Genomic DNA, 12947 nt, shown 5'->3' with positions numbered 1-12947 from the left:
GGGAATTGGAATCGTTTACTACGGAATTATTGAGAGAAACATAGGTACAAAAAAACCGCTAAGATAAATATCAAGTGAATCAAAGAATGTAAGAAAGACTTCTTTAAAATGAAAGTACCGAGAAATGGAAAAAATTCGTAGTTATATTTATAAAAGACAATCAACAGCAATATTATGTTTTTTTCCTTATATTCTGGCATTAGATGGGTTTCCCAAAAATTGTAGATAAGTTCAAAATAAAAAATAAATAATAAATAAATTATGACATTATTTAAGAGTAATACCACTGGGGGTATTGGATCAGGGGTGATTGTTCTCTGATTCAGGTCTAAATTACGATATGTGGATAAGTGAATGAAATGTGTGAATGAAGTCCGCCCCGTAAAAAGGGTTGTGACGTGTGTGTAGCTAAGTCGTTCTCTTGGCCCTAGATGGCGGTACTGTAAAAACAAGAGACGCACCCTTGGTTTAAACCACAATTGACTTCTTAAAGTCAGTGGGCTTGTCTAGAGACAAGAACCATTAGAAACTCAACAACAATATGACATTATAGAGTTTTGAAAATGCCATTTCCAAAGTGAAGCGAGTCTCATGAACTTTCAGCAATATCTTAAAACTATTATATATTTCTTAAAAATTTCACTTACTAAAAGAAAATTATTTAATAAAATCATGAACTAAATGCATAAAAAAATGTAATTTTTTTTTTCTTTTTTGTAAATTTTGAAAACATGAGTGTGGAATAAAAGTGAAGTATGAGATGCTGCTCAGAAGTGAGGCTTCGCTGAGAGCAATTGGAAAATGTGTGAAATCGTGAGATATTTGTAACGAAATTAAGAAGGTTATGAGGTGGGTTTGTGCTCTGAATTCTTGGCGGTCTTGCTTTATTTATTCCTTTATTTTGGATAGCATCTCATTATTATAGTTGTTAAAAATTTTGTACTTTCTTGTGCATAATTTTTTCTAGTGGTGCCTTATTTGTCATTTTTTTTGCTGCCCTTGCCTTATTTAAAATCTTAAATGAGTTGTTCATTTTCTTTCTATTTTTGTCGATTAATTCTACTTTGAATGTTAATAAGTTTTTGTTTGATACTGCTATGCAGTATACTATATCTTCCGTCCTTTAGGCGTTGTGATTTTATTTTTATGTTTATTAGATTTTTCTGTTTTTTTTTTATTTAAGTTTTAAATTAAATATATTCACTCCAAAATAAGCTTGTTTATTAATTAATTTAAATATTTTATTTTAATTAAACCAACTATAATGTATGCACTTAATTATTGCCCATGTTCTGGCTATGATTGTAAGTCTTTCAATAAATAGTTATCCCCCCCCCTATGATTTTCAAAGTTTATACCCTTATGGATAGGCGGGTCGTCCTGGCCAAGGCCGAGAACAATTATGCGTCCGAAAATGTAGAGTCCAAAATGTCAGAGTTATGCCAAATGAGACGAGTCCGGAATCATAGGGTTAAATATTATAAGAACGAAAAGAAATTATATGAATAAATTTTACTTTAAATCAGTGCATTAGCTTTACTATAGAATCATATTTTTTAAATTTTTTTATTTTCCAACTTGTAGCAAGTTATATTCCCGGCCGGCAAAGGCTTCGGAGGATCAAGCTTGTTGAATGCGATGCTCTACGTCAGAGGCAACCGGAAGAACTACGATGATTGGGCAGCTAATGGTGCAACAGGGTGGAGTTTCAAGGAAGTATGGCCTTACTTTTTGAAAATGGAGGACAACCAAGATCCGGCATACTTAGCAACCGGTAAAGTAAACAAATGCCCAGTTAAAATGTTTGCCTTTGTTTCTTAATGACAAAAATTGATTTGAATTTGTTGGTTGCCGAAAAGCTGCACTTTTTTGAAATTGTGAAAAATAAGCAAAGCATGAGATTCACATCAAGAACTTTTAAACTAATTACTTGTTTGTCATTTATAGTTATCGATGGAATTAAAAATTAACGAAAACTTTCCTAAATTGATGGTTTTTAGAAAATGAATTTATCATTTATATCTTTGAGCAATTTTTAAAAAATTGTGATTATATGACAATTGTCTTCAAAAATTATGCCAATTTAAATGCTTCCCTCCATAAAGTGCCTAGGACTAGGCTGCGAATCTATGTGTGAAGAATATTTAAACACATATAGATAGCATAATATTTCGTAACGAATGGAGTTAAACATAACAAAAAGGAATGTGAAAGAGCGTAATTAAATAACTATTCTGAGAATTCTGAACTTTTCTCTTTCGTAAAAATCTGCAATCTTAAAAGAAGTGCTTAATCTGGTGTAACTAAGCAAAATATTTTTTGTTTCTCCGTATTTTATATGATTGCTTTTAATCGTTCAGATGCTTGTATGTACAAGGTATCTCCTGAAATCCTATCACACATCAATTTGAGAAAGGCGGCAACTATTGCCACAAATTAGGAGTTTTGCATGAGTAAAGAAACTTATACACTTTGTACATATAAACACTATACTGTAAGATCATATATCGGCACCTGGTGACATAAACAGAGTTAGCTTTCCAATCTCGAAAACGGTACAAGATATAGATAGTTTAGATTAGTTATATTAACGTCCCGTTTTAAAGCGACACTAGGCCTATTTTGGGACTGACCTCGTAATTTTGAACCGCGGTCAGATGACGAGGATGACACCAGAGCTGGCACCCCCCTCTTCACATCACACCAGTGGTATAACGTTTGGCCCGGACGCATTTAACGTGCACCATACCCGCTTACACAACGGTTCTTTGGTGGAATCGGGTCTCGAACCCAAAACCCTCCGGATCCGAAGCCGAGACCTTACCACCAGGTCACCGCGATCCGCAAAATACGTTAAAAAATAAATCAATCAAAAATTGCAGTGTGTTTTCGATTTAGTATAAAAAAACGCAATGAGCGCTATAACATTAAGAATAAAACATATAAAACGCGTATTTGTTTGTTCGACATTTCCAACATTCTTATATCAGAAAAGAGTTGAAAATAACACAAAACAATTAATTATGCAGGCAATTTTATTTTCAATGCCCAAAATGTTATCCAACATCGAATCAAAGTTTATTGCTCAAATGATGATCTGCTATCGCGAGTTGTTGCATCACAAGTTCGCAAATGTAAAAATCGCACCATGCAAATCAGTGTTTCATATACTTCATTCTCAGCACTATTGCACTCAAGGTATCTTTTCTTTCTAAATCTAAGACACTCTACAATTTATCAGCTGGTCTTTTCCTTGTATCTGGTGTCGTCTTTGATCTAGGAAAGTTAACTCCATTATTCGCTTACAGGTGGTATTGTAAACGATTTCATCATGCATGACATGGTTATCTTAACGTATTTAGATACCAAATTTGGGGCAATGGTTCCTGTTATTATCCATTTAATAAGTAGTATAAGGACCTTAGTGAATCCATATATTTATAATGTATATATTTTCATTCTCATAATATATATTTAATAATACATGTTCTTTTAAAAAGGTTTCACTTTCTTCCATGCGCATTGAAAAATGGAGAGGAATCCTGCGGCTCTCAACTTGTGGATGTAAATTTTACAAGCATTTTTAAGAAGAATTTTGATTCAGCTACCGAATTTCGCGTCAAATACTTATGGGATATTCGAGGCGTGGCAAAACTTGGTTCTGAGATATGAAGAAATTTCCATAAACTTCGGTGTATCATTTCGTCAGATTACGAAAGGTGCATAACTGTTCTGGAATAGTTTTTGAGTGTCGGACGAGATACTAACCAAGGCGATGCCAGTGAATTCCATGATATCTGCGAATCGTGCAATTATATAGTTATTGTTTGTGCTGTATTGCGATTGAATTATATATTTCTAAACATATTGAATATATTATAATTCTTTGAATACAAGGAACCTGCGTCATTACTTTCACCTCCTTTTAAAAGTAAAGGACAGTACATGGATCACACAATTATAGATTTCAGTAAAGTACTTATGCAAATTCATCATATCAACGAAATGCATTTTCAAGATATTATTGCAGTAGTCGTTTGTGCGTATTTGTGAATGAGATTTATAAATTGGCATCTTGAGCGTACAAAATAAGTAACTTCCTTCATATTTGAGCAACAACAGGTTTTAATCAAAACTTAAAATATTTTCAGATCTAAACAAATGGAAAGTTTACGTTTCTTTATTTTCTTGAGGTATCAGATTGTTTCCTAAATTTACTTTTGCTCGTATCTAAAATCCATGAAAAATATTTACTGATGAATGTTTGTAAAGTTCTGTGGCATTACAAATTTCAAACGACCTATGAATTCTTATCTGAGTTTTCTTCTTCTCGTTTTGTCATGATTTTCCAGGTAGCACATTTCGTTACACAATGTTATACAACATTGTGTGATTTTATATAATATTGTAAACTATTGATATTGTATAACAATGTTTAACAATATTACAGAATATTGTAAATATTATATAATATTGTACAATATATGTGTGCTACTAGGGTTGTTCGGTAATTGAATTAATAACACTTCTCATCAAAATTTCTTTAGATAATGTAGTTTGGTTTTACAACAGTAATTCTTAGATAATTCTTCTGGTATTACAATGACAATATAATAAATCTTTTCCGTAAATTTTAGGTTATCATGGCATTGGTGGTCCATTGACTGTCGAGAAGCCAAGATATACATCAGAGATAAAAGGGCCTATTACAGAATCAGCTTTGCAGCTGGGTTACCAAATTGTCGATTCTAGCGGAGCCAGACAGACAGGTTGGTAAATTAAAATTGAATAATTCTACTAAAAAACACATGTTTTTATTGCCAGAATGCTAAATAGTGACATATGTCGAAAAATGTCTTAAGTTCTTTTCTATCAGTCAGAATTAGTGAACAGAAAAATAATTGAAGAGTGTTATTCCATTACTTCATATGTTGTCATAGAGGTCTATTCTCAATACAGAGAAAAGTTTTCAAAAGATTTCAATATTTAGAAAAGGTAATCTTACAAGCATTAACCGACGACACTGTTTTTTTTTCTTACCCCCCACCCCCCGATGATCCTATTCTATTTTTTTTTTTCACTTTAAGTTCAGATTTTTTAAAACTAATGCAGATATTGATTTGAATATTTTACCAATTACTTCCGTCTTGTAAAATTTACTTAAAGAAAATTGAAAATTACTTCACTCTAATTTAAAAAAGAAAAATGAGAAATATTTTTCCAAATTGGTGCAGCTAAAAATTTTACTCCTAGTCTAACCTAATTATGTTCTATAGAAAAATTTACAGGTTATTTTAACATTTACAGCTCTTTATTTAAAAATTTTCTATTAAATTAATAGCACTTTACTGAAACATGAAAAATTGGGGTTATAAATATACTTCCCAATCTTGTTATTCGAGGGAAAATTAGGAGGCCTGTTTTCTATAGCCATCTCAACAATTAAAGTTAAAAGTTTAGCTGTTTTCTATTTTTTCCATGAAAAATACATTTACAAGTTTTTTAATCATCAGCGAAATAGATTACAGGTAATTGATATAAGTTATTAAAAGCTTGCTGTTCATCTAATGTCTACAGTTTTTGTTAAAAAAAAATTTCATAAAATTTCATAACTTAAGTGAATTTTCTGACTAAAAAAGTATTACTCATCTCAGTTTACATATCTTAGATTTTATTTCTTTTTAAACATGCCATCAACTCCCAACTGAATTAATATGACATCCACCTTATCTCAAATGTCTGAGTTGCTTGAAGCCAAAACAGATGTTGGGATTTATGTACTGATAACGACGCAGACCAAAGGGCTTGGGGGTTTTTAACTTCGGCTTCCGTTGCAAAGTTCGTTGAACTTTTATATTCTAAATGCTATCGTTTAGGTATGAAATCCGCTGTTTCATAAAATGCAATCTATTATTTCATGAAATAATTGATAAATCATTATTTTACACTTTATTATATCTTTATAATACACAATTATACATTTTAAATGGGTTTATGGGTTATGGGTTTATGAGGTTTAATGGCACAAGAGCCAATCTTGGCTAAACTGCGCCATACATATGGTTAAGAATAAATCATATCCAGCAACAAGAGTAGTATTTAAAAATTAAAACACAAGTTCAATGAAACTATATAAGAAAATGCCTCAAATATGAAAACAAGATACAACTGATAAAAAATTACAAAGTTAATAAAAAGAGCGCAATTGAAAAAAGGATTAAGTTTATCCAAGATAAATATTTATCATATACACGTAAAAAAGCGAATATCTTTTAAAAAATTAAAAAGTTTTAGGTGGTGTTTTTCACCCACCAAGTCCTGCATAGTTAGAGACGATGATTGGAAAAATAACTCACGATGTGATTTAAAATCTGGACATTCAATAAGAATGTGTTTTACAGTAAAATCAGTACTGCATGTAGGACACATGGGTTTCCTCTCTCCACAAATGAGATATTTATGAGTAAAACGTGTATGTCCTATACGGAGGCGGGTCAATTTAACATCCGACCCCCGTATAGGGAGTATAGGCCATAATCCAGTGAAAGGTTTGATGGTATGTAATTTGTTATGAACCTGTTCATTCCAGTTTGTCTGCCAAGTGGAATAGAGATGAAGAATAAAGAACTTCTTCGCATCACTGTATGGCAGATTTTGTGAAAGAAATGAAGAAGCAGCTTTTGCAGCACAGTCTGCTGCTTCATTTCCCGAAATACCCGAATGACTCGGTACCCAACAAAATAAAATATTAAATGCCTTATTTCGAAGAAGGCATAAAATGTTCAAAATTTCTAATGCCACAGGATGCATTTGATTGTCGGGGTGAGAGAGCGTCTCCAAAGCACTCAGACTGTCAGTATAAATAACGAAACTTCGGTTAGTAGATATCGAAATTTCCTGAAGTGCACAGGAAATTGCTATCAGTTCCGCAGTAAAGATAGAAAAACTGGTATGTAAGCGATAGCTCAGTATATCAGATGGAAGTACAATGCCACAACCGACATGCCTATCCGATTTCGAGCCATCTGTAAAAACAGGGATGAAAGATGAATACTGACAGCGATGATAGAAAAACAACTGTTGAAAAACCACAGATGCTGTTGTGGATTTTTCAAATCCCAAAAATGGATTCAAGAAGGAAAATTCTGGCTTATCCCATGGTGGAAAATAGAAGTGATTAATAGAACTAATTGTGGAATTATTAAGGCCCGAGTCCTGCAGAAGCGTTTCTATTCTCACACTGAGCGGTGGAATGCAGGAGGAACGAGCATCATAAATTCTCCTAAGACTTGCTGGAAGGGTTAATTCAGATATAGGGTGCTTCGGAAGAGACTGCGTTCAGAGGTAATATAAGGCGGTAATTTTTTTACGCCTTAAATAGAGGGGTAGTTGGTGGCAGATGTTATACAAGCTTTCTATGGGGGATGTTCGAAAGGCACCGGAGCAGATTCTCAATGCAGAATGATGGATAGTGTCCAGTCTGTGCAAAACACTAGGGCGTGCAGATCCATACACTATGCACCCATAATCAAGACGGGAAAGAATGACTGCCTCGTAAATTCGTAGTAAGGAGGTTCGATCTGCTCCCCAAGAAGTTCTGGAGAGGACCTTCAAGATGTTCAAAGATCGTTCACACCTCTTTCTCAAATACAAAATATGAGGAAGGAAAGTGAGTTTTCGATCGAATATAACCCCCAAAAATCTTATTTCACTCACTATGGGAATAGCAATGTTACGTATGTGAATGATAGGATCGGGATGAATATTACGTTTCCTACAAAAATGGAGGCACCGACTTTTCTCTGGCGAGATGGTGTGTCCATTTTTATCACACCAAGCTACAAGCTTGTTGACAGCATTTTGGAGTTTCTTTTCTATAAGTTGCATATCATTTCCTTCGCATGAAATTTGAAGATCGTCAACATAAAGACTTCCGTTAACAGATGATGGCAAATGATTTAAAATTTGACTCATTTGAATAATAAAGAGAGTGACACTAAGGACACTTCCCTGAGGAACACCCTCAGCCTGAATAAAATAGTTAGAATAAAAGTTTCCCATACGAACTCTAAAAGTGCGATAAGATAAAAAGTTTTTTAAAAATACAGGTAAATTTCCTCTAAAGCCTAGATTAAAAAGTGTTGAGAGTATGCCATATCGCCAAGCACGATCGTAAGCTTTCTCTATATCAAAGAATATAGAGACAAGGTGATTTCTCTTAACAAAGGCATTACGAATTTGGGTTTCCAACAAGAGGAGATTATCGGATGTGGACCTACCTCGACGGAAACCACTCTACAACAGGGGAATGCATCCTTGTTTCTCTATTTCGAAGATAAGACGGTCATTCACCATGCGTTCGAATGTCTTACATAAACAACTAGTCAGGGCAATTGGTCTGTAGTTCAGAGGATTTGAAGAGTCTTTGTTATGTTTTAAGATTGGAATCACAATAGCCTCTTGCCACTGTGAAGGATATTTTTGCTCCATCCAAATTCTGTTGAATAACAATAACAGATTTGAAAGGGAAGCTGTGTTCAAGTGACGAAGCATATTATATGCGATTCCATCTGGCCCGGGACTTGTATCATGTGCTTTAGATAGAGCCGTTTTTAATTCATACATTCTAAACTCTGAATTATAGGGAAAACTGTTATGGATGTTAAAAGGCAGATGAATTTGTTCAGCACAATTCTTAGCTGCCATAAAGGCAGGATTATACGAATCGGATGCTGAAACCTGCGCAAATGCATGCCCAAGAGCATTGGTTATGTCTAGTGGGGCGGTATATTTCGTATTTCCTGTACAAAGTATAGGAAAGGTAAACTCACTATACATACCATTAACAGCTTTAACTTTTTTCCACAATTGTTTACTTGGAGTTGAGGATGTAATAGAAGAAATAAACTGAATCCATGATTCCCTCTGACTACGACGACGAATCGAACGGGGAATGGCTTTGGCACGTTTAAAAGCAACAAGGTTTTCTGTTGTTGGGTACCTCCTGAAAATGTTCCACAATTTTTTTTCTTTCTTTCGACTTTCGTAACAAGCCCTATTCCACCACGGCCTACGAAATTTTCTTAGCCGAGGAGAACTTTTTGGAATAGCGCTTGCAGCAGCATGTAAAATTGTATCTACAACATATTGTACTGCTTCGGTAATGTCCGCAGTACTGACCATGGCTTCGGTGATATTTGCTAGTTGGGAGAAAGCAGTCCAGTCTGCCCGCTGGAATAGGAAACGCGGAGGACAAGGAATCGCACCGCCGCTATCAGCATGGGAGATAATAACTGGGAAATGATCACTGCCATAAAGATTATTACTGACTGATAAAGTGAGGAATGGTAACAGTTCAGGTGTACAAATGGCCAGATCAAGTGTATGGAAGCTACGTGTGGGTTCGTGAAAGTAAGTTTTTTCTTCGCTGTTGAGCAGACAGAGACAGTTGTTAGAAATTAACTGCTCAATCTGTCGCCCGCGAGAGTTAGTCTTATCCGAACCCCACAAAATACTATGTCCGTTAAAGTCGCCTAATAAAATGAAAGGAGTAGGAAGCTGATCCACCAACTTGTCAAACTCTTGCTGACAAATAACATCGTGGGGCGGCAAATAAACGCAACAGACTGTGACCAAAGTTCGAATGTGAACCTGTACAGCCACAGCCTGTAGAGAAGTGTGTAGAGTTAGATGTGTACTCGGGTATAAGTTTGATGTTAGAATACAGACACCCCCTGAATGACCTGTTTCAGATTCGGTGTCTTTACGGACACAATTACAGCCGCGCAATTTAAAGGGATGATTAGGTTTCAAGAATGTTTCTTGAAGACCTACACAAACAGGATGAAATGTGTTAATGATGTTCTTAATGTCATGCAATTTTGACCGAAGACCACGACAATTCCATGAAAGGAAAGTACCCATTAAGAAATAGATTTCGCTTGAGAATTGGTAGGAGCAAGTAGATGAGTTGCCGAAGCTTCGCAACTCATGCGTAATTCTTCATACTCATCAGATGGATGGAGTGACAGACGATCAGGACTTTTAGGTAAGCCACCAAATACAGACGATAAGTCTTTGTGGGCTTTACCTTTAGTCGCAAGTCCGAGAGCGACTGAATTTTGTTTTGTAAATTTTTTAAAATTTAATCTCAGTTCTTTCGGTGAGAGTCCCCGTTTTGAAAGCTTTAACTTAAGAGCTTTTTCAGAATTTGATTTTTGTTTTGTCCGAACAAGTTTGTCAGTTTCAGGTGCATTATTTGTTACATTTTCCATCTCAGAATCGGATGATTTTTCAAAGGTAGTAATCTGCGTGTTATATTTGACACAATTTGTACAATTACAATTTACACAAAAGTGAGTTTTCACGACGGAAGCATAACTCACACCAGGTTTGGGTGTTTGAGATAAAACTTTTTTTCTTGCTTCGGGATAGGAAATGGATTCTTTGAATTTAACAGAGGTTATTTGCCTTTCAAGTTTCCAGCGTTCGCAGGATCGAGAAAATGATGAATGTTTGCCACCGCAGTTCACACATTTTTCTTCTGCGGAGCATTCCTGGCTATCATGGCCTTTTTCTGCACAACGGGCGCATGTTAGAGTCCCGCGGCAATTAATCTTTGAGTGACCAAAGCGCTGGCATTGGAAACATCTCACAGGGTTTGGGATATACTGTCGGACTGGTAATTTAATATAACCAGCATATATGAATTCTGGAATATTTGGACTATGGAAGGTGAGGACAAAATGCTTAGTGGGAAGGAGTTGTTCGTTTCGCCGAATAGTAATTTGGCGTACATGGGTCACTCCTTGTGGTTTCAATTCCGAAGTGATCTCCTCAAGGGGAACATTGAACAGTTCACCGCATGAGATTACTCCCTTGGAAAAATTCAAAGATGTATGAGAGGCAGCGATTACTGGAATATTAGCCAAAGCTTTCAATTTCATTATCTGCTGTGCTTGCTTTTTGGTGGAGACTTCGACTAGCAAGTCACCAGAACGCAATTTACGTATGCCAGTGACGTCACCAATTGTTGCAGTGATAGCTCTCTGCACAAGAAAAGGTGACACAGAATTAAATGTTTCATTTTTATCTGAGACTCGTTTAATTATAAAAAAGCGATCGAAACGTGGAAGATTTGTAATTGGAATAGTGACTTTGCGACGCCCACTGAAGGGAGATTTGGTTTGAGGTCCCATACGACATGAACAAGATTTCAGGTCCGACGGCACCGCCCACCACGGAGCCCAACAAGGGAAGGCAGCCACTGGCTCTGCCCATTCCCAGCCTCGGCACTTACCTTAGTGCTAGCCGGAACCTATACGCTCGGAGTTACCCCCGGGGACAGTTACCACCCTTAACGCCAAGCCCAAGGAGTAACCCCTTCGCTTGATCCCTAGCAGACTAGCCACTAAGGTGACCAGCTACCAGACGATTGATGCACAGGGGACCACAGTGCACCACCCGTCTTTCTAGTGGGTTGCCACGCACGGCCAACACGTGGGGTTTTGACTGTCCATGAGAAGCAAGAAGCAAACAGAGCGGCAACAGCTTCTCATGGAGAGCTCCCTCGCCTGCCGTCGAGGGATGGAAGGATCAAGCAAATAGCAGAAGGCGTAGAGGAGGAGAATCATGAAAGGAGTAAAGATCCCTGGGTACCTCGGGATTGGGACACCCGTACTCACCTATAGTAGGTGAGCCCCTGAGGGGTATACATTTTAAAGGTAATATTTATACACAAATGATCGGTAAAATCTTTTAAAACCTTTTAAATACAAAACGACTTCGCGTATAGTAAGAGAAATATCCTGTATGTATAGAAAATAGACTGTGTTGGATTTATTGAGAAATGTTACAGCTCCCCTAGCGGCGAAATAAGAAAATTACAACAAAAATAAAAAAGAAAGAGCTGAAAAAAGTCCAATTATAAAAATATACTTTATATATATCATAATAAAACACAGGAAAAAAATTTCATGGAGTTATCTGTAAAATTGGTGGAGATCTTTGTAATTAAAGGATTCGTCTCAAAACTGAAAAATGCATCCACAGACGCTCCTCCTCCCCTCCAACAGCATTTATCAGATTAAAAAAAATTTTTTTTGTTTCATTTCTTCGTTGCTTAAATTTCAATTTACTGTTGCTTAACTCGGAAAAACAGTAGAACCCTTTCTTAAATTAGGGAAAATTCATAATTTTAATCGCAAATATCTCCACACATTTTGCAGATAGTTCTAGTAAACGATTCCCTGTGTTTTATTGTGATATAGCGTGTATATTTCTAACGAACTTTGAGGCTGAATCTCCATTACTTCCAGTTATTTTTTGTAATTTCCTTATTTCGCTGCTAGGGGTGCTGTAACCTGTTCCGTTTCCAAAAATTCAGCATAGTCGCTTTATTATAGGCAAATATTACTTCTATGGCTGTACGGGACGTCGTTTTGAATTTAAGTTTAGTTTAGTTATATTAACTTCCCATTTTAAAGCAACACTCACGCTATTTTGGAACAGACCTCGTAATTTTGAACCGCGGTCAGATGACGAGGGCGACACCTGAGTTGGTACATGAGTACTTCCTTCAATAATTAAGCTGATAATCAGGGTTTAATATATGAAATAAATTGCAAACATCCCCTTCACATGATTTTTCTCACTTTTGAATTGATGAAATCAACGGTTCTTGGCGCATGCGCAAACAAATTAAGGATTTCCGTATTTGGGAAATAGATAGTAATACTTTATTCGAGTCACGAATATTATTCTTTACAGGTTTTGACGACTTCCAGAGTACGGCGAGGGACTCTCAGCGTTGTAGTACAGCCAAAGCTTATTTGGTGCCTGCAGAAAACCGGACTAATCTTGATATGGCTGGCAACGCTTTTGTCAAAAAAGTAATTGCATTATTAGCTTTTAAATTTCTATCATAAATAATTTTATATATGAAACAT

General features: G+C 35.9%; 1 protein-coding gene across 1 annotated transcript in view; it reads left to right on the top strand.

Moving 5' to 3' along the window:
* LOC129964138 (glucose dehydrogenase [FAD, quinone]-like) overlaps window positions 1–12947 on the top strand; it is a 52158-nt gene that overhangs the window by 19668 nt on the left and 19543 nt on the right. Inside the window, exons 4-6 of the mRNA XM_056078832.1 lie at window positions 1585–1774; window positions 4638–4769; window positions 12769–12890. Of these exons, the coding sequence (XP_055934807.1) occupies window positions 1585–1774; window positions 4638–4769; window positions 12769–12890 (444 nt within the window). The remainder of the gene's footprint in view (window positions 1–1584; window positions 1775–4637; window positions 4770–12768; window positions 12891–12947) is intronic.

Source organism: Argiope bruennichi, chromosome 3 (assembly GCF_947563725.1).
Source record: "Argiope bruennichi chromosome 3, qqArgBrue1.1, whole genome shotgun sequence".
Classification (NCBI taxonomy): domain Eukaryota; kingdom Metazoa; phylum Arthropoda; class Arachnida; order Araneae; family Araneidae; genus Argiope; species Argiope bruennichi.
The sequence above is the reverse complement of the archived record's forward strand: the minus strand, read 5'-3'. Positions and strand labels throughout refer to the sequence as shown.